This window comes from Pteropus medius, unplaced genomic scaffold (assembly GCF_902729225.1).
Source record: "Pteropus medius unplaced genomic scaffold, Ma_sr-lr_union100, whole genome shotgun sequence".
Taxonomy (NCBI): Eukaryota; Metazoa; Chordata; class Mammalia; order Chiroptera; family Pteropodidae; genus Pteropus; species Pteropus medius.
In genome coordinates this window covers 1,412,742-1,437,244 of record NW_024353517.1, presented here as the reverse complement: position 1 = coordinate 1,437,244, position 24,503 = coordinate 1,412,742, and the positions used below count along the sequence as shown (strand labels likewise).

Below are 24,503 nucleotides of genomic sequence, written 5' to 3'. Positions count from 1 at the left end.
TATTAGATAATATGCACTGGAGTTCACTTTTTGAGGTATGTCTCCACTAACATGATAGAAATGTCTTTCAGAAATGACACTGCAAAACAATATTATCTTAGATTTTAAGATGGGAAGCAAGAGTTTTTAAATACAGCTTAAATTTGTAAAAAGCTTAATAATAATTGTGTAAAAAATAATTACATTTAAAAGAACTTTGTCAGGCCAAATTTTTTCTTTCAAGAAATTCTTTTCATATGATATAGAGGAAAGATAATTATTTTCTCCTGCAATAAAATTAAAAAATTTTTTTAAAGCAATCAAAATTCAATTCAACAAAATAAATGTTTCTTTGGAATTCCTGAATATACTTTCATAAAGAACCTAAGCATTAGCTTTACTTGGTCTCTAGTTTTAATATCCATAGACAGGGGGATATAAATTACAATATAGGTGTTGTAATAAAATTTCATGAAGCCAAAAAAAAATTGAATGTCTAATTTATTAGACCTATATGTGAAAGTCAGTGTTTAGAAGGACATTTCAAAGGATATATGTGAGAATACAGACTAAGACCTCAAATTACAAATCAGAAAGTATAAAAAATATTTGTATAGGCTTTTACTTGAATTATAGCTGAAATTAAAATATTTTCTGTATATAGCTTCATATCACAAGTTAACTGGCTTTTCAATTTCTTACTGAAGTTCTATTTACTACTTATCACTTCATAATTTACTATTTATCACTTAATGAGAATGCAAGAATAAGCAGATATCAACAGAACCATTTGAAAGGACAGATGAACTGAAATCTTACAGGCTCCCTCACTAGTAAAAATTAACTGGTGAAACTTTATCACAGTTCAATTTTGCGTCTCAGGAAAATCACAAATTGCTACTCATCACAGACTTTCTAGGTTATTATGAACAGTTGAAGTTTTTACATTCACTCTGAAAATTCCAAAGGTTTAATGTACACAGGTAAAAGTCATAATATGAGAAGTGACTGACTCCTAGCAAGATTCATATACTGCATGCCACTAAATGGAATAAGTTATTAACCTAAAAAAATATTTTTAGATCTATATATCTTTTTGGAACTTTTTATAATGTACACATACCTTGGCTTTCTGCAGTGGTGCCATACGACAGCACAATACAGCTGAACAATTTCTGCAAACATCCATAAATAGTTTTTCATGCTCCCTGAGTGCAAGAGATAGGCTGGTCCCATCCACCACTAGCCCATGCTGAATCACATGATCCTCTGTAATTCTAAAAGAGAAAATAATTATATCCTCTACAGGGCACTCTGAAGTCATATTATTTATATTTGCTTAGTAAACAAAAGATTCTTTCTGAAAGATGGTCATACATCCAGACTTTACTATTAGAAAACTGATATGTCAGGGAACGAACTGAGTTGTATTATCTGAAAGTTAGGAACTGAGAGTGGCTGATACAATGAGTAAAACATGATATTCAATTTTATAATGAACTGATATATAGTCACTATATTTTCTAAAATGTGAATTATAACACATAATTTGAGTATATTCTCCCAAATTATATGAAAAGTCTTACAAAAATAAAATTATTACATTTAACAAATCCTAATTTTAAAAAATTAAATGAAATCAACAATGTTCAGGAAAATTCAAGAGCTAGATTCACCTATGTGTAAGTAGGAAGGAAAGGAATGAAAGTATCAGAATTCTCTCTTCATATTAACCCCTACAATGAACTGCAACACCAGATATTACTATGGTGGAACATGGATAATACCTCTCGTGTGGTCATATGCTATACGAGTACTACTCAAAGTATGGCAGCTGGGCAAACTATTTGTTGCCAAGAAGAGACAAGAAGTTTGTATCAGTATGTAAACAATTACATTGCCAGGCACACTATTTTGTTCAACTATTTCTCCCCACTCTCCATTTCACAATAAGGATTCTCTTGATGAAAGAAGCAGTGCAGATGCACATTGTTACTGAGAAATATCCATTTTAATTTTATTTTTTCCAGCTTTATTCCGATATTACAGACATGTAACACATGTAAGTGTAAGGTGTGCAATGTGATTTGATAGACATATATACTGTAAAATGATTACCACAATGGTTAGTTAACACTTCCATTCCCACAATATCATTTTTTTTTTGGTGGTGAAAACATTTAAAATCTACTCTCAACTTTTAAATAATACAGTACTGTTAATAATAGTCACCAGCTGTATATTAGATCCCCAGAACTTATTCGTGTTGTATGTAAGCTGGAAATTTTTGTACCCTTTGACCATCATCTCTCCATTTACCCCATATCCCAGCCCTTGGCAACTATTATTCTACTCTCTATTTCTGTGAGTTTGGCTTTTTTAGATTCCACATAGTAGTTATTTGTCTTTCTCTGACTTATTCTACTTGGTACAATTCCCTCAAGGTCCATTCATGTTGTCATAAAAGGCAAGATTTCCTTTTTTTATGGCTAAATAATATTCCTTTACACACACACACACACACACACACACACATTTTCTTTACCCATTCACACATCATATGGTTGTTTCCATTATTGCCTATTATAAATAATACTGCAATAAATAGGAATGCAGATATGCCTTGAAGATAGTAATTTCATTTCCTTTGGATATATACCCAGAAGTGAGATTGCTTAATCATAAGGTAGCTCTATTTTTAATTTTTCGAGGAATCTCTAAACTACTACTCCCTTTGCTTCTAGGTGTCACTCTCTAACCAGTTAACATTTCATCTCTTAGGAGACAACACAGTCATGAGTTCTTCCACAGAGCTGTGTCTAGGCTAAACTTGTCTAGGCTAAACTGTTCTTGTCTTGGTTACAATTCAGTTGTGATAGGTCTATGACAATATATTTACTTTGGTTTTTCCCACATATTTGGAAAGTAAACAATATATAAACAAACAACTTATATGAGGGGTCCCCACCCACATTACTGGTCTGTGGCCTGTTAGGAAATGGGCCGCACAGCAGGAGGTGAGCAGCAAGAGAGCATGCGAAGCTTCATCTGTATTTGTAATCACTCGCGAGCACTAGCATCACTGCCTCAACTCCACCTCAGATCATCAGGTGGAGCTCTGGCATTAGATTCTCATAGGACCACGAACTCTATTGTGAAGTGTGCATGCAAGGGACCTAGGCTGAGTGCTTCTTCTGAGAATCTAATGCCAGATGATCTGAGGTGGAGCCGAGGTGGTGATGCTAGCACTGGAGAGCAGATGCAAATATGGATTAACATTAGCAGAGAGGTTTGACTGCATAGAGACCATAATAAAGCAATTGCTTGCAGACTCAATATCAAAATACTATCAGTGAGTGGCAACTGACAATTAAGGTGCATCTGGTGGCAGGCTGTATAGTGGCAAGTGAATTGATGTACTTCAATTATATAGCTGCAGCTGGTGGCAGGCTTTAAGTCAGAATCTGACACTTATTTTAGTCCGCGCATGGCCTGCACATTATTTTATTTACCACTTCTGTCCATGCCTCCTTCTCACACTGCGCACTTGTCTCAGTTAGTTTTGGTTTTGGTAAGGCCACGAGCTAACCCTAGCCAAAATGAGTAAAAAACGTCACTGGGGAGCCTCCTTGAAAAGGGGGAAAGACCCAATGATGAGACAGCAGAAGACTGTAAGACTGCCAACAAAAAGAAAGCTGCATTTAAAAGAAAATATCAAGAGTCCTACTTAAATTATGGGTTCCATTGTAACAAGTGATTCACATTCTCCAAGCCCACTTTATATAATATGTGGTGGCTAGCTATCCAATGAAGCCATGAAACCCTCAAAACTGCTTTACCACATAGAGACCAAGCACCTTGTATTAAAAGACAAACCTCTGGAGTTTTTCAAAAGAAAAAAACTTGAATACGAAGAACAAAAGCAATTGTCGAAGGCCACCACTTCATCAAATGTGTCTGATCTGAAAGCATCATTCTTAGTGGTTAACCACATTTCTAAAAGCCCTTTACTATTAGTGAAAAATTGATCCTGCCTACTGCTAAGGACATTTGTCGTGAACTTTTTAAGAGAGGCTGCAGTTCAAAAGATGTGTTCCTCTTTCCGCTAGCACCATAACTTGAAGAAATGATGAAATAGCAGAGGATATTGAGATCCAACTGTTAGAATTAATGAGTCACCATGGCATGCAATCCAGGCTGAGAGTAAAGTGCTTTTTATAATGTAATAATAATAGAAATAAAGTATGTAATAAATGTACTGCGCTTGAATCATCTTGAAAACACCCCACCCCTACCAAGGTCTGTGGAAAAACGGTCTTCCATGAAATTGGCCCCGGTGCCAAAAAGATTGGAGACCACTGCCTTATATGACTGTGTTCCAAATGCTTTGATAGGAGATAATCAATATAAGTTTGTGAAGGAATGTATATATAAACTAAAGCTTTTGACGGTATGGAATTCTTTGCTCTATCCCAGATTTTTAGAATAGATACTTTCTGAAATTCTAAAATCAAAACTCTATAGATTTATGTGAAATTCATTGCCTTTATAATGCAACATCTATGTAAAAAGGGAAATGAACAATATCCATGATATTAATGGGTTTACTAAAAGTACATATATATAGGACTTAAAAAAATGCTAATACAAATAATTATCTTTAGATGGTTGTACTGTTATTAATCATCATTACCTTCTTGATTATTTCCAGTATTTTTTAAATGAACATTTATTACTTTTATAATCAGAAATGATATTTTAGAAGAAACATATAAAATAAAATGACTGAGCAATTAATTTGTTTTAGGGAGTTCTCTTTGACATTATGGTAATGACATGTTTAAGCAGCCAATGGTGTTGGCACTGCTCCCAAACTGTAGTATAATTATCTAGATTAATCATCTTTTTGAACTAAGTCAAAGAACCTTCTGAGAGCTGTATTCTTTAAAACATCTCTTAAATAAATTTTTCTTTGATGAAATCCAGAGTATAGCACCACATCAATGCCTGTATAACAAATGTAAATAAAACACTGAATGTATGTTGACAAACTGTGGCACTGTCTTTTCACATTTGTTTTTCTGCCCTACTATTACAATACTGCAAATGACAGGAACCTGTAGGAGACTTAAATATCTACATACAAGCAACCCTGATACACTAAAGTACACCTAAAATAATTGAAAAAATTAGACTGTGTTAAAAGGGGGCTCCTAAAGTTGATCTGTATATAAAAACTAGATTTAAAAAAAGAGAATGAATTTAGAGTACAAATACTTATGTAATTATCTTTGGAGAGTAAAGTGCAGGCTGATTTCTCAGTTTGGTCATGTGACCTAAATCAAGGGTTGGCAAATGTTTTCTGTAAAGGGCCAAAAGTAAATATTTCAGTTGTAGGTTTTATGAGCTAAAAGACTAAATTAAGGCTATAATCTAGGTACTTATATTACGAACAAAATTTTTACTAATTAAAAAATGTAATAGTAGCAATTGAGTATAATTTTTTCAATACTACAAGTCTAGTAATGAGAAAAATGGAAATTTTTTTGGGGGGGCAGAAATAGCATTTTGCTTAATTAGGGTCCAAATTTAATGTTCTCTATCATCAAAATCAATTGCAAATGTCCATCTGTTAATGATGATCTGTAAGGAGATTTTACATTTTAATACAATATCTGTAATGAGATTTTATTTCATCTTTAAATATGTCTTTTCAAACAGGGGAGCATATTAAAGTGTCACTGAGTAATACAATGCTTTGCATCTAAATCGATAGCAAAATAATTAACACTACTGTGCTTTAAAAGTGTGACTTTAAAAGTCTATTTTTCTTATTTGGACATAATGAATAAACATTAATAAAAATATAGTAGAATGTCATATGGCAATATGTGTGGCACTCAAAACACTATTGAGGTATGACTGTGTCACTAATTTTTAGTATATCAAGCAGCAGTGAGAAAACATAAAAGTGCTCTATAAGGTCTCTGTTGTAACTACTCAACTGTGCTGCTGTAGTGCAAAAGTGTTCACCAAATGCTTTTTTATGTGTTCCAATAAAACTTTATTTACAGACACCAAAATTTGAATTTCATATAATTTCCACAACATTAAATATTATTCTTTGGATTATTTTCCATCCATCAAAAATATATAAATTATTTTGGGCTTATGGTCTATAAAAAACAGGCAGTGGGCCATAGTTTGCTTATCCCTGAACTCTATGATCCAGAGAATTATATTCTTACCTTCTGGCAAGCTGCCTCAATTGTTCAGCACATTCACTGTCTGATTTCTGGTTTATAAGTTCAAGGATATTCATGGTTCTGTGAAAATGTCCACATGATAAACTCACACTAACAGCTGTTTCATGTTTATCTCCAGTAAGTACCCATACTTTGATACCAGCCATTCTCAATGCTTCAATAGTTTCTCGTACTTTATCTTGTAGTCTAAAAATAAAATTAAAAACAACAACAACAACAACAACAAAATTTGTAGTAGAAAGTACTTTTTTGGGCTGTATTTTAAGTATAAACCACAAAGTACAAGTAAGTTCTGGACTTCTTGACCTAGGAATGTTACAGTAATATTGAGTTCAGTAATATAACTGAAATTTTTTCCCATTAGGTAAAAAACAAATAAACAAATTAGTGATCATCTAGTTAATATAAAAATCTACAACCTCCTATTTTAAGAGTATATCTTCAAAGTTGGTTTGTACAGAACCAAATTAAGTATATGGTCTTCATAACCTATTTTATTAGAAAATCTTAAATTTCAAATTAGAAGATTTTTCTCTTTTTTTTTTGAAGGAAATCTCTCATATCTCTCAGTGGTTCAAAATTAAAGTGTGGATAATAAAGAGACTACATAACTTTGGGTGAGTCTCAGAAATCTCATGAAAATAACTGAAAAGTAAATGAAAATCTAGATTAAAATATGCAAAAACCTGTAGATCTAAGAGGCTGAGGAAAACAGTAGGATTAATTTGTAAAATTCAATTTAATTGAAAGAATTCAATTCAAGAAACTGTGAAACTCACATTGAGATTAATGCTGAAGAACAAAGATAAAAAATAAATGCAATTCAAGGAATTCACAGGCTTAAATAGAGGAAAGTCTCTAAAATAATAACAACGTACTGACATAAGGATAACATAGAACTACCTACAAAACATGGAGACTTCACAAAAAACAGAAGTTTTAATCCTGTTAGGAGTAAGAAAAAAAGTCTTACTGAGTGGTGGTAACATCTGAGCTGTACTGTATGAATAGGTATTCACATATAGATAAGGGAAGAGTGATCAAGCAGAAGACACAGCCTTGCCCAGGAACAAAGCCACAAAACAGAAACAGTTGTTTGGAGAAGATCTACAGACAGTTTGGTACTGTTGAAGCATAAAGTGGAAGGAGGCAGTGGTGGGAAGTGAGGCTGGAGAACTAAGCAGATGTTTAAAGTCTTTGTATGTGACACACTAAGACATATTCTAAATATTCAAGTCCATAAGCAAAATTATACATAGCTAGATTTTTTTCCACCTATTTCAGGTATCTGGCTAGAAGAAAAATTGCATATACTAACTAGGAAAAAGTAAGGCTTTAACTCTCTATTTTGATTTTAAATATTATAGGGTGTTAATAAATGGAATTTGTCATAAGTTAGAAACACTTGGCTAAAGAAATTCTTGTGAGAGAAAAATAACATAGCCTATTTATATGATACTTACCTGTCTTCTACTGCTGTAGCTCCAAGTAATATCAGATCTTTCTCTATGAACTGGAAGACATTTGCCAATTTCTCTTCCCGTTGCTGCAAGGCAGTCCTGGCTTCAAATAAGCGTCTATCTATTACCTCATACTCTTTAGATGTTAATTGTCTATAGGCCATGCACAGAGTTCTTAGTCCTTTCTAAAACAGAAAAATTAAAGACAAAAATTGAACAAAAATAACTAATGGGGAATCAAGCAGTCAATGAAATAAACTGAAGACTCCATTACTAAAAATCAATTTAAAATAATTTAAAAGGTCCTATCATCTCTTGATAGGAAATAAATGAAATGTCACAAAACCCTAGTGATCTGAGTTATGAGACACATATTATCATAACTTTTTAATTTCTGATGAGTTCTTAAAAAGTTGCTCAAAATAATTAAGGTCATTAAATTATAGAATATTATAGCCTAGATAGGATCATAAAGATGATCTTATCTGTGGTTTTAAAACTTTTACCTGGAATGCCAGAGGTTCTATAATGGCACCTTTAGGACTGTCAAGACAGAGGCAGCCCTAGATGCTACTCTTCTGTTTTAACCATTACAAATCCACTTTTATCTACTTCTTAAGATTTATTTTTAAGCAAAGGGGACCATAATTTCCTGAGGGTTTATGATATGACAAATATGCAATTTAAATACAGAAGTTTGTAAGGTGGCCATTATCAAACAAACAATATTTTGGGGAGACAATGATGTTTTTAAATTGTTATCATTATATCTTCACTGGTGAACTGGAATCATACAAAATTTAGGAATATGAAATTGATTATCTGATTCTACTGGGTTCAAATTTTCCTTACGGTATTAGCATCTGAAAGTTGTTATCTAAATCTAAAAACTTATAAAAGTTCCTTTCCTTGCTCTATCTTTTCCTCAAGAAACGTGAAATACATGTTCTAATAACAGAACTTGGAAAGGTAGATTTTAAAGTAGTATATGAAACTATTTAGCAGATTTCTAAATATTGGCATTCCTTGATTTACAAATGACCCGCACCTATAAATAACTGTCTTAAATGATAAAGGACCATGAGAGTTATTAATATGTGAAATTAATTCATTCTAAAACAAAAATTTATTGAGTCCCAACCATGTGCCAACACTGTTCTGAACATTAATATAAATGATAGCAAGGGAGAACAATGTCTTTACTCTCATGGATGTTACAGTATGGTACATGAACCAGATCATAAAAAATTAGAGAACAAGTAATGGGAGAAAAGAAACCATAAGTTAGTAAAGGAGGCTGCTGAGCAGAGATGAGTATGGAGCATACACTTACAGAAAAGCAGAAATGAGAGAGCATGATGAGGTCCTAAGACTGAGAGAGCACTGCTTAATAATTTTCCTGTTCACGTGAATTGTGGCACTTTGTTTCTGTAAGATTCTCCTATATATTTTTTATTGAGAGACATAATTCATATACCATAAAATTCACTTCTTAAAAAGTATAATTCGAAAATTTTTAGGGTATTCAAAGAGTTGTGCAATTATTACTACTATTTAATTCCAGATCATTTTCATCACACCCAAAGGAATCACATATCCATTAGCAGATACTTCCCTTTCCTTACTTCCTCCAGGCCCTGGCAACCACTATGAATTTGCTTATTTGGTGTATTTTATATAAATGGAATATGTGGCCTTTTGTGACTAGCCTCTTTCACTCAGCATAATCTTTTCAAGGTTCATCCATGTTGTGGCATATATTAGCACTTCATTTCTTTTAATGGCCAAATAACAGTCCATTATATGGATACGACACATTATTTAATCCATTTATTGATGGACATTAGGGTGTTTCCATTTTTTAGCTATTAGGAATAATGGTGCTAAGAAGAACATTTGTGTACAAGTTTTTGTGTAGACATGTTTTCAATTCTCTCGAGTGTACACCTAGAGTGGAACTGCTGGTCATATATTAACTCTAGATTACTCTATGTTCTATAAAGAACTGCCAAACTACTTTCTAAAGTGGTTATATCATTTATATTTCTACCAGCAATGCATGAGGGTTCCAGGTTCTCCACATCCTTGGGATTACCTGTATTCTTCTAGTCACACGCCCCTTGTAATATAGTAATTGGAATGGTCCTTGCAGCCAGAAGTGCCCTGACTACAATAGGTTCAAAGAGAAGACTTATATTTTAGAAGGTTAAAAGTAAAATTTTAACCAAAGAATGCAACCACATAATATAAAAGAACTGCAGAATTTCTATAATTTTGATAAATTATTAATGCAAAAATGAAACCCTAAATCTTTCAAATATTACCTTTTAGTTTATAAAATCATAGAAATTTGCACTTACCAAAGCAAATTCATCTACATGAATTCTGGTTTTTTCTATTTCTCCACCTATACATTTAGGAAGAATTGATGATTCAGCTCCTTTAGCAAATAAAAACTTCTCACCTAAAAAGAAAAACGAGTTATCAAGCTCTTAATGTTAGATAAATAAAAATTCATGAAAGTTTAGGTTGGTTACCTGAAGGTGCTTGAACAATTACACTCATTCTCCTACGATCTGAATCAAATTCCAGAATATGAAGCAGTTTGTACCTAAGGAAAAAAATAAGAAAGACAAAACTTTACTTTTTTGAATAATGTTAGGTAAATGTTTAGAAAGAATCCCTATAAAAGATAAAAATGGTTAATTTAGTACAAGAAATTAATCTCTACATTTTCAAGATAACTGGTTATGAGTCACTACTAACAACACAAGCTAGAAACAGAAGAAAGTGACATTTATTGAATATTTACTAAATGCCATGTACTTGACATATCTTATGTCATTTAACACCCATGAGAACCAAAGGAGGTAGGTCTTATTTCTTTTTATAAATGAGGACTATTAAAATCAGAAAGGTTAAATAATTGGACTAAAGTCAAATCAGTTTGTGAGTGGCAGGCCAAGGACTGGGATCCAGATCTGCCCAACTCCATGTTTTTCTTAGCAACACACCTGAGAAATATAACACACTCACATTAGTAACAGAGGCTCATTATAGCAGTGATTCGGAACCTGAGACAGGGTATATATGTGTAGGTGGGGAACAAATGCTTTTCTAGAAAGCTGTAAAAAACTTTGTGTGGATGGGTTACATGTGGCCTGAAAAGTCTTCTAGATAAATTTATACAATAATGTACCTATGCAATGCTTTCCCCATCTCAAAGAAAAACACTGATTGGAATGATCATTTTGAAGTTGACAGAACGAGCCAGAAAGGCTCCCACATGAAAACAGCCAAAGAATGGGCTCTATTTAGTTTGGAAAAGCATAGTTTGGAACCGCACAGCTGGAGCTGAGATATGACTGGAATTGATAAAACCATGAAAGATATAAATAATGGACTAATTTATCAAACAGTAGAAATAAGACATCTGTTTCTTAATGTTTAAAAGATAAAATCGTAGAAAATATAAAGTAGAAACTTATGAAAATCATTACCCCAGAAGTGTCTAAAAATAAACATATAAGTAAATTAAAAACCATTAAGCTAAAAAACAGATGGAAGATTCAGAACAGAATATGGTTATTACTGTGATGAGATACAATGCAATACTGACATCATTCTAGAGCAGAGGTCAGTAAACTTTTTCTGTAAAGGGCCAGATAGTAAATATTTTAGGCTTTGTAGGCCATATATGATCTCTACTGCATATTCTTTTTTTTAAACAACCCTTTAAAAATGTCATGTAGTTTGTGGGCTGTACAAAAACAGGCTGAAGGCCAGATTTGTACATATCTGGGCCATAGTTTACCTATTTCTGTTCTATACTAAATATTTAATATATAGAAAAATCCAATATAGAAAAAAAATTCACCGTTCCAGTTTTCCAAGTGTTTTAACTTCCATAGTTTCTTCAGTATTGCCAATAAACACAATGCCAATTCTAGGAAGCAAAAGGAGAAATTTTATAAGATTTAAGGAATGATATTTCACATTTCACACTACGTCATTATAACTTAGCTTGAATAAAAACATTTAAAACATTAAGATGAAAATATTTTTAAAATATTTCTTTCGAATATAGCATTATTTTTAAGAACTTGAAGGCCCAAAACAATACACACATAAGTATTCTCACAATTACATTATTCATATTTCATAGTAACCAGATTTTTAAAGAGGCCACTTCAAAATATAACTATTATAAGCTAACAAAATGAATGACAAATTTCAAATTCTCATTAAAAATTTAAAATATACTTCTACATATATGTTTATGAATTTTGTCTGATCATTTAAAATAATTTTCTAGTATTTCACATTTTTATTTAAAAGGTGTTTCTCTGAAGATTTGGAGATTAGACTAAATTACCTTGCAGCAGCTTCCACTAGAGCTTTTTCATCTGGTGAAGATGCATAGTATTCCAACTGGGAGGGTGTAAGGCTGGATTGCCAGGGACCATCACCAATGCCATCAGTCTGAACATTACTAATCTGTACAGTGTGACAGAGGCTGACTGCTTTAAAGAAGAGATCATGTTCTTTAATCTGTAGAAACAATAATTAATATTCACACCATAAATGTCATTCTCAAATAACCTTTAGGAAACCAGAAACATAATTCTAAAATATGCCAATAAATACAGTTAATAATTTGACAATCTAAGATCTAGAATAAGAATGCTACAATCTTAAATTGCTTAAATAATAGCTGGTTGCTTCTGACTCCAAAGAATAAAATGTCATATTTGCGTCAACTTTTTAGGAAGCATAAGCAAATTATAAGTAAAGGTGAAAACTCTTTTGTGGAAGACGTGATGCCTCAAAAAGTATTAAATAAATTTAAACTCTATTTTTCATCAAAGTCTTCTTTACTTCATGGCAGTAGGGCTTTCCTTAACTTAGTTCCTTTTAAACACCTAGAGAACTAAGGCAAACACGTATTAAGTGACAAATTAAACTGGGTTATGACTACAAATTCTCAGTATTCAATCAGATATACATTTCAAATATATATTCCTTGCCCCACTAACACAAAGAGAACTATTTTAGTTTATTAATTTAAAAATTGCTTACTAGTTCAGTTTCATTTTCAGGACCAGTTCTAAAAGAAGAACTGGATGTAAGATGGGATATGTTGTTAAGATGAGATAAACTACTTAGATAAGTTAAGTTTCCTTCTGAAGAGTCTGGTGTTGGTCCTTCGGATACAAGTCTACCATTGATTTCTTGGTATTTTATGCCATTAATTGAACATTCCCGAAAATGCATCTCATTTTCTGTCAGTGTACCAGTTTTATCTGTAAACACATACTCCACCTAGAGATAGAAAACAAAAGAAAACAAACCTTTGTTTTCATGGTCCTATGTTAAACAAAAAAACCTTGACCTCTGTCTCCTAAAGTCAAGTTTATCTATTAAAATTGATATACTATACTGATTCTTATAATCTAAGCACAATTAAATAATTAAAGATGCCATGGAAACTAAACAGGGTACCAGAAAGTACTTTAAATCAATATACACTTTGAAGTTTGTAGCATCTTTAGGTTCATGTTCATCTGTAGTTGACTTACAATGTGATATTAATACTTCTTTTCTAACTCCTGGATAAGGTGGTTTTAAGTAATAGGACTCAAGAATGATCTCTCAGCAAGGGTCGAAGGGATGCTTAATTAACCCAGGATGTGAAAGGGTATCTGGTCCAAGAGAAATAATACAGAACTGGGAACAGAAATACAAAATGACAGCAGTCCAAGAAGTCAGAGGTGGGAATTTGTCTAAAATAGATTGACAAACTAAAACTGAGGGCAGGAAACAAACTCGGTGAAAAGGAAAAATGTTTAAAAAAAGAAAATATTTTAAAAAGTAGATGAAGACAAATAATTTTATTACTCTTTGAGACTAATTCTAGAATATTAACCCTAAAAGAAGGTAGGTCCACAGATAGAAGAATGAACAAGTCTTGACGCAACTAGGATTATGATGAGAATTTAATTATTGCTATAATAATTTGAGGAAGACATCATTTAAAAAGAGAGGTAGCTATCACCACCAGTAAAAAAAAAAACACCGAAAAATTATAGACCAAATATCTCTTATGAAAACAGATATAAACCAAATCCAGAAACATATAAAAAGGATCATACACCGTGAACATGTGGGATTTATCCCTGGAATGCAAGATTGGTTCAACATATGATATTCAATCAGTGAAACCCACCATAAGAATAATAACATGGTACTTGGTCCTTTATTCTATTAATAAAATGATTATCTTAATAGATATAGAAAAAGCATGACAAAATCCAATACTCTTTCATGATAAACACTCAACAAACTAGGAATAGAAGGGTACTCCCTCAACCTGATAAAATGTATCTACAAAAAACCCATAGTTAGCATCATATTTGGTGAAAGACTGACTGCTTTCTGCCTAAGTTCAGGAATAAGAGAAAGATATCTGCTCTTGCCACTGTTATTCAACATTGTACTGAAGGTTCTAGCCAGGATATTAAGCAAGAAAAAGAAACAAAAGCTATTCAGATTGGAAAAGAAGAGATACAACTTTCTCCATTTACAGATAACATGATGTCGTATGTAGAAAATCTTAATGAACCCATTAAAAAATTATTTAACTAAAAACGAGTTCAGCAAGATTGCAGAAAACTTCTATACCCATGCTGTGTAGAAATATGTACATGAAATGAATATATCTCAAACAGGTACCAGCTACCCAGGTCATCACATGTGTTATGAGCCAGCCACACCCATCCACATCTGGTGTTACAATTCTCCTTTTATTTTTGGATAACCTTCCTTCCAATATTTCACAATAACATACAAGTTGAAATATCTGATGGTCACTCCCACAAGTTATTAGATTCCTATCTTTTTATTTTAAATGTCACAAAGTTTTTGTTGTATCCTTAAATCCCATTTTCTCATAAACCCTGTGGTTTTTACTATGCAATTTTGCATAGCACAATGATTTTCGGGAATGCATATGTCACATTATAGCAGAGTTGACTATATTGAAAAAGGAACTAGGAGGAAACGAAATGCGGGCAGGCAGAAGACTTTAAATAAACTGTCACTAATATTCTCAGAAAGGTAAAATAATAGATTATATTCAAGAACTAGGAATAAGATGTAATGAAAAGAGCATATTGGAATATTAGAAATTTAAAATATACAACAAAATTTTAAAAAATCAAAAAGTAGGTGGAAAGATAAAGTTGATGAATTCTCCCAGAAAGCAGATTATAAAAATAAACAAGTAAATGAAAATTGAAAGTCAGAATTAGAGATTTAAGATAACGGTTCTGACATTCAAATAATAAATAAACAAATAAATAAATAAATAAAAAGACATGTTATCAAAGAAATAATACAAGAAAAATTCCCAAAATTGAAGGACATGTGTTTCCAGACTGAAAGGGCTCAGACTTTATTGCCCAATGAAGAAAAGCCAAAAAAAAAAAAAAAAGACTCATACCAAGGTATATCATGATAAAATTTCAAATTATTGCATAAAGAAATGATTCAAAATACTTTCAGAGATAAAAGAACAGATCACACATAAAAAACTGGGAATCAGATTTCAACAGCAATAGTGGAAGCCAGAAAAAAAAAATGGAGAAATGTTTTTGAAATTTTGAGGAAAAGTAATTTCCAACCTGGGATGCATTACCCAGTAAATTATTAACCAAGTGTAGAAAAAGAATATATTTTCAGGGGTGGCTCCACAGTGTAGTGGTTAGCCTGTCTGCTTTACACGCAGAAAGTCCTGGGTTCGTACCCCAGGTGGAGCCGCAGACCATACCCTGGGTGCGCCAGGCCCCAGGAGCACGTCCCAAGCATGTGGGAGGAGACACTCCACCTTCAGAGATCCAGTTCTTAATGGGAAACGGCAACATCCATAGGCCAGGGGTGGAAGTGGGGGGCAGGGAATTAAAGAAGGAGATAAAAAAAAAAGAGAAAAGAATATATTTTCAGATATGCATAGTCTCAAAATATTTTTCCTTTCATGCATTCTTTTTCAGGAAGTTATTAGATGTGTCCCAACAAAATGAGAGAATAAGCCACAGGTGGGAAGACAAGAGATCCAGGAGATAGGAGATCCCAAACAGGAGATGTAAAAGAAGTTCCAAGATGATGACGGTAAAGGGAAGTCCAGGGTGACAGCTGAGCAGCAAGCCCAGAAAGAAGTCCAAATTGAAGCAGAAAGATAAAAGGCTCCAAAAAAGCTGCCACCAAGAAAGAAGGGGTGGGAGTGGGATAGGTGGTGGCTTCATGTATTTGTCAGGGAATTGTTTCTCGTATATGGAAATTAAGCAAATGAAAAAACAGAGCAATTAGCTCTAGAAAAAAACAAAATGTATAGAAAGTATAATTATAGCATTGCAGGGCACGTAAAGAACCAGAAATTAGTGAACAATACAAAAACAGTCAAAATAATGTCAATAAATGAATATTTTTTAAATCCCAAATTGTGATATAACAATATGGGGCGGGGGGGCCATGGAGAGCCAAAGTGGGTATGTGTCTAGGTCTGTTTGTGGAAGGAGTACTTTTAAGAGTTTTATCTTTATACGCCACAAATAACGGCTAAAATTTAAATTCAAGAAAGAATACTACACAGAAATATGGTGCTAATAATGAAAGAAACAGCTTATGATTTAAAAATGGAAAACTTTAGGTGTGAAACAAAGTAGGGCTCTTCTTTGGTATAAGCCTTGTAATAGTTTGTTTTATTAGTCTCTGTACATGTATTGTTTTGATAAAATAACAAATTAGAAAAACAAAATAAAAGGATCAGTTACCTGTCCAAGCTCTTCATTCAGATCAGAAGTATTGACTTGAGCTTTCTGATCTGATTCTTCATGATAGAGATCAAGATCCCAGCCAATAAAAAATGACCCAAGAAATTTCTGCATTTCGACTGTCACATATAATGAAATTGGAATGATGAAATTGTAGAGTACCAAAAAGGCAAGGAAGTCTGAAATAAATTTCAGAATCTAGAAGAAAAAATGATTGTTTGATAAAAGAATTTCTTCATTATTACTGAAGAAAATTATTAGAAAGTTTCATGTCTAAAAAGGACATTTAGCTATACTGAATTGTCTTTTTAACACATCTCCTTTGGTGCTTTAATTGTTCATTAGACTCTCCAAGTAAAAAAAAAAATTAAATTCAAATTACTTGTTACTTTTCAGAAGCTACCTAAAAACCCGATGTGATGGAAATTGCTTTTGGCAAAATTATAACCTCTGGAATATACTTACCATTCTACTCCTACCCTTCAAATTCACAGATAACTAAATATTGACAGTAATTTTTTAAAAAACTATAAAATAATTGCTAGGCTAGAACTGCTAGAATTTAAAACTCTTAATTACAGATTATACAGGAATAGCCTACTTAATGGCATAGCAGTGCCACACTTTAAGATACATTCTGTGAAATGTAAAAATACCTAATTATGAATGATACTGAAAATATGTCCCTGTGATTATCTGCTTTGTGGTCTCTTGAGATCCAAATTTGTCTTACTATATTTATATTTTAATCTAAAGTAAAATTTGGAGAACAATTATTTACCAAAATTGCAGGTTAAATTCTCTTGGTAGTTCATATTTAATCAGTTTAAATCTTTATAGGACATAATTTGTGTTATTTCATACCATCAATAGACTGACATGACAGTAAGACTCCTCGAATTGACAAAATTAAAAACAAATCAACCTACTCTATTTCAGTTGTAACATACAGTAAGTGGAATAAAAAACTGAATTTGTAGTATTCAAGGGGAATGCCAATATAGACGATTTAAATTTTTGTGATCTCTTGTAACTATTCGAGTCATGCCACAGAGAACATAATTGCTTACACCCTAAATTGCAAAAAGCACATCAGTACAAACGTGGTGGCTACTCTTAATTTGCAATGTCCTTTTGTTACCCTTCGGCACTTGATCTTAGCCAAAAAGGCTAAGAAGCGATTTGTCACCCTTCAGTAATAGTAATTTTGGAAGATCACGGTGGTCACTCTTATCAGAAGTCACTACCAAAGCATTAATTGTGCTAAAGAATAAAGTTTCCTTTACAGCAGTCAAGAACACCATAAAATACCTTACTACTATTTCTCTGATGTTCTGTTTTTTGGTTATACCAAGGTTCATCCCATTTTTCTTCAGCTTGCCATGTATATTTCAAGATAGTACTGATGATGGCTTCAGATATAAGTATTATTAGATAAATTATCAAAAATGTATTCATTGACCTGAAATGAGAAAAAGAGAACATAAAACATCAATTATGTGTTACTATATACAGTTTGGAAATACTGGTATTAAATAAGATATAAAAATATATAAAATATTATGGCAGTAACTTAAAGGACACAGTCTTTGTTTTTAAGAAGTGACCATTTAATAGAATCTATTTACTAGCAATAAAATAACCAACACGTGAGATTACAAGCCTTTTTACTATAGTTATGTTATTGCTCAAAATGCTAATAGTAATGACAGTTTTGGCCAGTTATTTTTACATAAGTAATTACTCTAATAAAATTTTTTAATATTTTCAGGACCCACCTAATTTTAAATGTAAACATAACTAACATTTATTTGTATAGCATTAAGATTTTATAAACTTTTGTCACCTCCACTAACTTGTCTAATCTTTACAAAAGCTCTATGGGGAAGAGATAATATCCTTTTTAATGATGAAGACCAAAGCCCAAATATCATTCTGTACATTTCCCAAAATCACACAAATCAGGAATTAACTTTAAAATTCCTCTTCTTTTCACCAGGCAAGCTTAATATTACATCTTCAATTTCTTTCATCAGCATTTTGTAATTTTTAGCATTCGGATCCTGCATGTATTTTGTTAGCTGTACACCCAGGTACTTCATTTTTGGGGAATGACTGCATATGGTATTGTTTTTCATTTCAGTTTGTCATTGGTGTTTCTTTTCTAATCTGAGTATTCAGTGCTGTGATGGTTAATTTTATGTGTCAACGTGACTGGGCTAAGGGAGGCACAGGTAGCTGATACACAATCACTTGGGCCAATTTCTATAATAAATCTCATCTTATATAAACCTATATATAACCTACTGGTCTGTTCCCCTTTAGCTGCATACTATGAAATCTAACACTGTATTTTCACTAACTTCTAGATATTTTTTTAAATTTTCTTTGAGATTTCCTATCTGACCCATAGATTATTTAGAAATAAGAGATCTAGTTGCTCCAATTCCTTACTTGGAGCAATATTGGAACTTCTAGTCTTTCTAATTTTCACCGTTCCAGTAAGGTCATACTGGTATCTCTATAGCTTTACTTTGTACCTCTCTCAGGACTCATGATGTTATACACTTTTTCACGTGCTCATTGGCCATATATATATTTTCTTTGTATTGTAAAGTGTCTGCTCTAGCCGTTTACCCATTTCCCTCCACTGGGCTGTTTTTTTTTTTTTAATGGATTTATAGGAGTTTTTAATATATTATTATATATCCTGAATACAAGTCCTTTATCAGATGTTTTATGAATATTGTTTCCCAGTTTGCAGCTTGCTTGTTCACCTCCTTAACTTTTATGGTTATTGCTTTTTGTGTCCTAAGAAACATTTACCTATCCTCAGGTTATGAATAGATCTTCCTAAGTTTTCTTCTGAAAGTTTTATAGTTTTAGCTTTTATGTTTAGATCTATGATCCATCTTGAAAACCTTTTTGGTGTATGGTGTGAGGTGGGAGTTGAGATTTATTATTTTTTCCCCATATAGATAGCCAACTGTTGTTAAATCATCTGTTGAAAAGATAATCATTTTCTTCAAAGAATTTAGTTGCTTTGGTTGAAAATCAATTGACAATTTATGAATGGGTCTATTTCTCAACACTATTTTATTCCATTGAATTATCTTTTATGCTAATACCATACTATACTTATTGTAACTCTATATTAAGCTTTAAAGTCAGATAATGTAAATCCTCCTTTTCTTAAGAGATTGTTTTCATTATGTACTTTGCAGATACGTTTTGGCTATTGCATTTCAATATTCATTTTAGAATTACCTTGTCAATTACTACAAAAATAGCTTGCTGGGATTTTAATTAGGATTGAAAGAATCTAGACATCAACTGACAACTTAACAACACTAAGCCTGCCAATCTATTAATGTGATTTCTCCATTTATTTTAGTCTTTAATATCTCTCGCCACATTTTATACAGTTCATTATAGAGATCCTGCACAAGTTTTTAAAAATTTATTTCTAAATATTTTATGCTTTTTGACACTACTATAAAATAGAAATTTATAAAACTTAATTTCCTGTTTTCTATTATAAAGATAATTTTTAAAAATTAACCTTGTACACTGAAACCTTGCCAAACTCACTTATTAATTCTAATAGTTTTCTTTGTTCTTGTTGAATGCTTATGGTATCTATATGAAAAATCATGTGTCTTCCAACAGGAACAATTTTACTTCTTACTTTCTAATATTAATGCTTTTTATTTCTTGGTTTTATAACACTGAATAAAGCTCCTAGGATAATGCTGAAAAGTGGTGAGGCTGGATATCGTGGATACAAGCCCTTTATAAGATATGTGCTTTGCAAATATTTGCTCCTAACTATGGCTTGTCTTTTCATTTTTCTAATAGTCTTTTTAAATGCAGAAATTTTTAATTTTGACAAAGTTTAATACATCAATTTTGGGTTTTGTTTTTGGTTTATTTTTTATATGTTTCCTATCTAAGAAATCTTCCCTTAACCCAAGCTCACAAATATTTTCTCCTTTGTTTTACAGATTTAGCTCTTATGTTTTAAGTCTTACATTTTCAGTTAATTTTTATATATGATGAGAGGTAAGGATCAAGGGTGAGATTTTGGAACATGGATGTCTAATTGGTCCTGCATTATGTGTTAAATAGATTATCCTTTTGTGTGGAGATGTTTTTTATATTAAATCTCTTTGATAGACACAGGGCTATTTAGATTTTCTGTTTCATCCTATGTCAACTTCTATAAGTTGTGTTTTCAAAGAGTTTGTCCATTTCATCTGAGTTGGAAAATTTAGTGACATAAAGTTGTTCATAATAGTTCTTTATCTGTAGATAAAGTGACCACAGTAGGAAGGATCTATAGTAATAGCCTAATATTGGTAATTTTTTAATATTTCTTTCCTACCACTTTGATTTTTCACCCTTAATCCCTCAATCTAGGTATTTATCAATTTTATTAATAATTTCAAAGGACCAACTTTTGGCTTTGTTAATTTTGTGTTCTATTCTATTTGTTCCAGTTCACATCTTTAATATTTCTTCTCTTTTTTTCTCAGACTGGGTCTAACTGCTCCTTTTTCTAGCTTCTTAAGGTAGAAATTTATATGACTGATTTTAAGCTTTTCTTCTTCTCATATATAAACATTCATAGCTAGAAATTTCCCTCTAACCTAGGCTTTGCCTTGAGTCCACAAATTTTGATATGTTGATTTAAATTACCATCCTATTTTTCTCAAATTTTGGAAATTTTAAGTTATTATTTTTTCAAATATTTTTATTCTGCCTCTTTTATTTTTGGGGGGGCTCAATTAGACTTATGCTAGATGGCTTAATATTGTCCCACATGGCTTTGAAACTGTTCATTCTTCTTCAATCTTTTTCTCTCTGTACTTCAAATTGAATAATTTTTTATTGCTCTTTCAAGTTCACTGACAATTTCTTCTACTTTCCACAATCTAGTATTGAGCATGTCTAATTACATTTAATTTTAGTAATTATATTTTTCAACTCAAGAATTTCCACTTAGTTCTTTTTTACAGTTTCCATTTCTCTGCTGAGATTTCTCTTATGTTCATTCACATCTTCCCTTAGGCCTTTAAAAATATTTGCAAGATCTAGATCATTATGGAGACAGTTTTTATTGAGTGCTCTTCTTTGAGTACAAGTTACATTTTCTCCACGTCTGCTTATTTTTGATTACATAGTAGATTTTGTAAATAATATGTTGTTATAGACTCTATATTCTTTTATGTTCCTCAGAAGAGTATGGATTTTCATTCCAGCAGAAAGTTAACTTGGCTAGGCTCAAATACCAAAAACATTGTTTCCACTGCAATAAGCAACAGCAAAATTATCCGTTCAGTTCTTTCAGCTTTCTAGTACATACTATTTTACTGCCAACCCCACTGAGGTTTCCCCTGCACATGTATAGTTTTCATAGCTAGCCAAGGATTAAACATAATTTTTGTACAGGTTTTAGAGTTTTATTTCCTTCTGTGGCTCCAGGAGCTTATATGAGTTTCCCCTCCCTAGCTGCTCTTCCCTTGTCCTCTGACATCTAAATCTTGTAAAGCCTCAGGTTCTCTGATGCCCTAGGTAGAATAGGAATTGAGGAGTGCCCTCAGGCAGAAAACTACATTCAAATCTTTCCCCTTGCTGATGCTCTCTTTCAAGAGTAGACTCTTTGCCAGTTTCCTTCTTTTTTTTGGTCATTCTCCATGCTTTCAAATAGTTATTTAAAAAAATATTTTGTCTAGATTTATCATTATCTGCAGGGGGCTTAGTCTGATCAAGTGATTTCATTATTACCCATTAATATTTATTTAAAGTCATAACTTAGCATATGCCAAACATTTTGTATGCTGCATGCATACAAAAATCCCTATCCTCAAAGATATTGTCTTCTATTGACTTGGCATTATATGTTTTTTATGTATTTTTATGTATTAAATATATTTTATACACATTTTATACATATATAAATAATGCACATATCCATTGTCATATTTATGTGCAAATAAATGAAAAAAGACAGCTTTCTTACTTTTCTACTGCAGATCGTTTCTGGGACTTGCTCTTGTAATTTAATGCCATCTTTGTTTCCATTCCGGTGTATACAGCAACACCTGCAAAACAAAACAGTCTCTTAAAATAATCCCCTAGCTTGTTTCACAAGACAAATAATAACCATTAACTGTCAACCAGTTAATGAATAACATAAGCTAGCCAAAATATGAAGGGACATTCCTGAAAGGAGAAGTATATGTTCCAATAGTACATGGTAGATAGTTATAGGTAAATAAGAATCTGCTGAATGAATGAGTCAGCAGTTATCTTCACCAATCTAATGAAATTATATAGGTGGTTTACTGTACCATGATGCCAGATTATACTGGTTGTCATCTACCACTAATAGAAGTGTCAGAATTATCTTCTTAGCATTCAGTTTCACAAATATACACAACGAAAATATAAGAGCAGGATTCTAGTCTATTACTAAAAAATAAAGATTAACAACAAAAATATAACACGAAATTATATTAATACTATCTTTGTAAGATAATTGTCACAGGCAACATTTAAAAAAGTAATAAATTAACCAACTAAAAGACCACAAAAATTGTGCTTTTAAAAATATTTCATGTAAAGCATCAACCAGAATCTATAAATAAAAATTTTCGATACAAACCAAAAATTTCTTTTGTGTTTTTTAATCTGGCTCCACGAAGCAAGAGACTCTCTGGCCCCAGAGGTCTAGGAAGGGGAAAAAAAGCAGTGAATATATATTAATAAGTCAATTAAATTCTAAAATGGCATCAGCAGCAGAAAGTACTTAAGGTGTAGTTACAACACTGCTTTCATATAAAACCAAAATCTCAGCTACTACAAAGCTGTCTAGGTCAATCATGATGTTAGTTATCGTAACAAAAATACCTACTTTGGCTTTTCAGTCACTTTAAGATCAGTGGCTCAGAAGTAAGATTATGCTGGTAAATAAACTCACAAAGCCACCAGTTTCAAAATTTTAAACATAAAACACAACAAAATAAAAGATTAAGCAATGATTTAATAATGTTTAACTGAAGATGAAATTTTAAAATTTGGAGCAAAATTAACAGTTTTCGAAGAAAATACAGAATTAAAATGCAATGTAAACATAAACTGTAGCATGATTTGTGTGTAGATGTGTAAGTTCTGCACAATTAAAAATACACTGGATTATAAAACATAACATAGTAAGTGAGTTAGTACTTAGCTAGGCAAGACTGACACTACAACTTGACTACTTGCATTGCATACTTCTTGGAGCACGGGTCTTCTTGCTGTTTGAATTGCTCTCCATAAAGGAGATATAAAACGAGAAGGAATAACTAGAAAGGAAATTGTATTTTCTTAGTGATAGCAAAATGATAAGAATCTATTATGGATAAGTAAAAAAAGCCTTTATTTTGTTGATATTCCTTATGCTTTCCTGAAATATACATAGAGTTATCCAAATCAAACAGAATCTGAACCAATTCTGAAGATCTTTGCAAACCCAAACACTCTAACTAATCCAATGAACCAAGAGGGTCAGGTGTTTGAAACATGGTTAATAAGTACGGTTTTATTAACTAGTCATATTTGAAGCACACTCCATGGATAGTCTAAAATCAATTAATCAGGAACCATAAAACAGCTCTTTTTCACTTGGTGTTGATTCCAACAATGAATAGAAAAACTCTTAGCTCACATTGGCATATACAATTGGAATATGATGAAAAGTTTCAAATTAAAAGGTAATTCATGAGCAAACTGTGGTTGCTTCAGCAAAGAACATGGCTCATTTTCTAAACCATTCTAGGGGCTGAGGTAACATAGCTGATCTTTTTCTTTACCAGACACAATACATTAATGCAATTCACACTACGTATTCACACATGTAATCCCATGATATCACTATAGAAATCAAAATGAAACCTAGTCAAAGTTATTCAAGCAGGGGTCCTACA

The 24,503-nt window shown here is 32.1% G+C and overlaps 1 protein-coding gene across 5 annotated transcripts in view; it reads right to left on the bottom strand.

Annotated features, from left to right (window-relative positions):
* ATP11B (ATPase phospholipid transporting 11B (putative)) overlaps positions 1–24,503 on the bottom strand; it is a 102,375-nt gene that overhangs the window by 39,871 nt on the left and 38,001 nt on the right. For all 5 annotated transcript variants that reach the window (XR_005650267.1, XM_039850743.1, XM_039850744.1 and 2 more), the window contains exons 9-20: positions 23,201–23,265; positions 22,556–22,637; positions 17,845–17,995; positions 16,534–16,731; positions 12,785–13,027; positions 12,081–12,256; positions 11,583–11,651; positions 10,243–10,316; positions 10,066–10,169; positions 7,709–7,890; positions 6,228–6,431; positions 1,103–1,256 (exon numbers count right to left, since the gene is read on the bottom strand). Coding sequence is in view for 4 of the 5 variants with exons in the window: in XM_039850743.1 (XP_039706677.1) it covers positions 1,103–1,256; positions 6,228–6,431; positions 7,709–7,890; positions 10,066–10,169; positions 10,243–10,316; positions 11,583–11,651; positions 12,081–12,256; positions 12,785–13,027; positions 16,534–16,731; positions 17,845–17,995; positions 22,556–22,637; positions 23,201–23,265 (1,702 nt within the window). In the remaining variant the exon portion in view is untranslated. The remainder of the gene's footprint in view (positions 1–1,102; positions 1,257–6,227; positions 6,432–7,708; positions 7,891–10,065; positions 10,170–10,242; positions 10,317–11,582; positions 11,652–12,080; positions 12,257–12,784; positions 13,028–16,533; positions 16,732–17,844; positions 17,996–22,555; positions 22,638–23,200; positions 23,266–24,503) is intronic.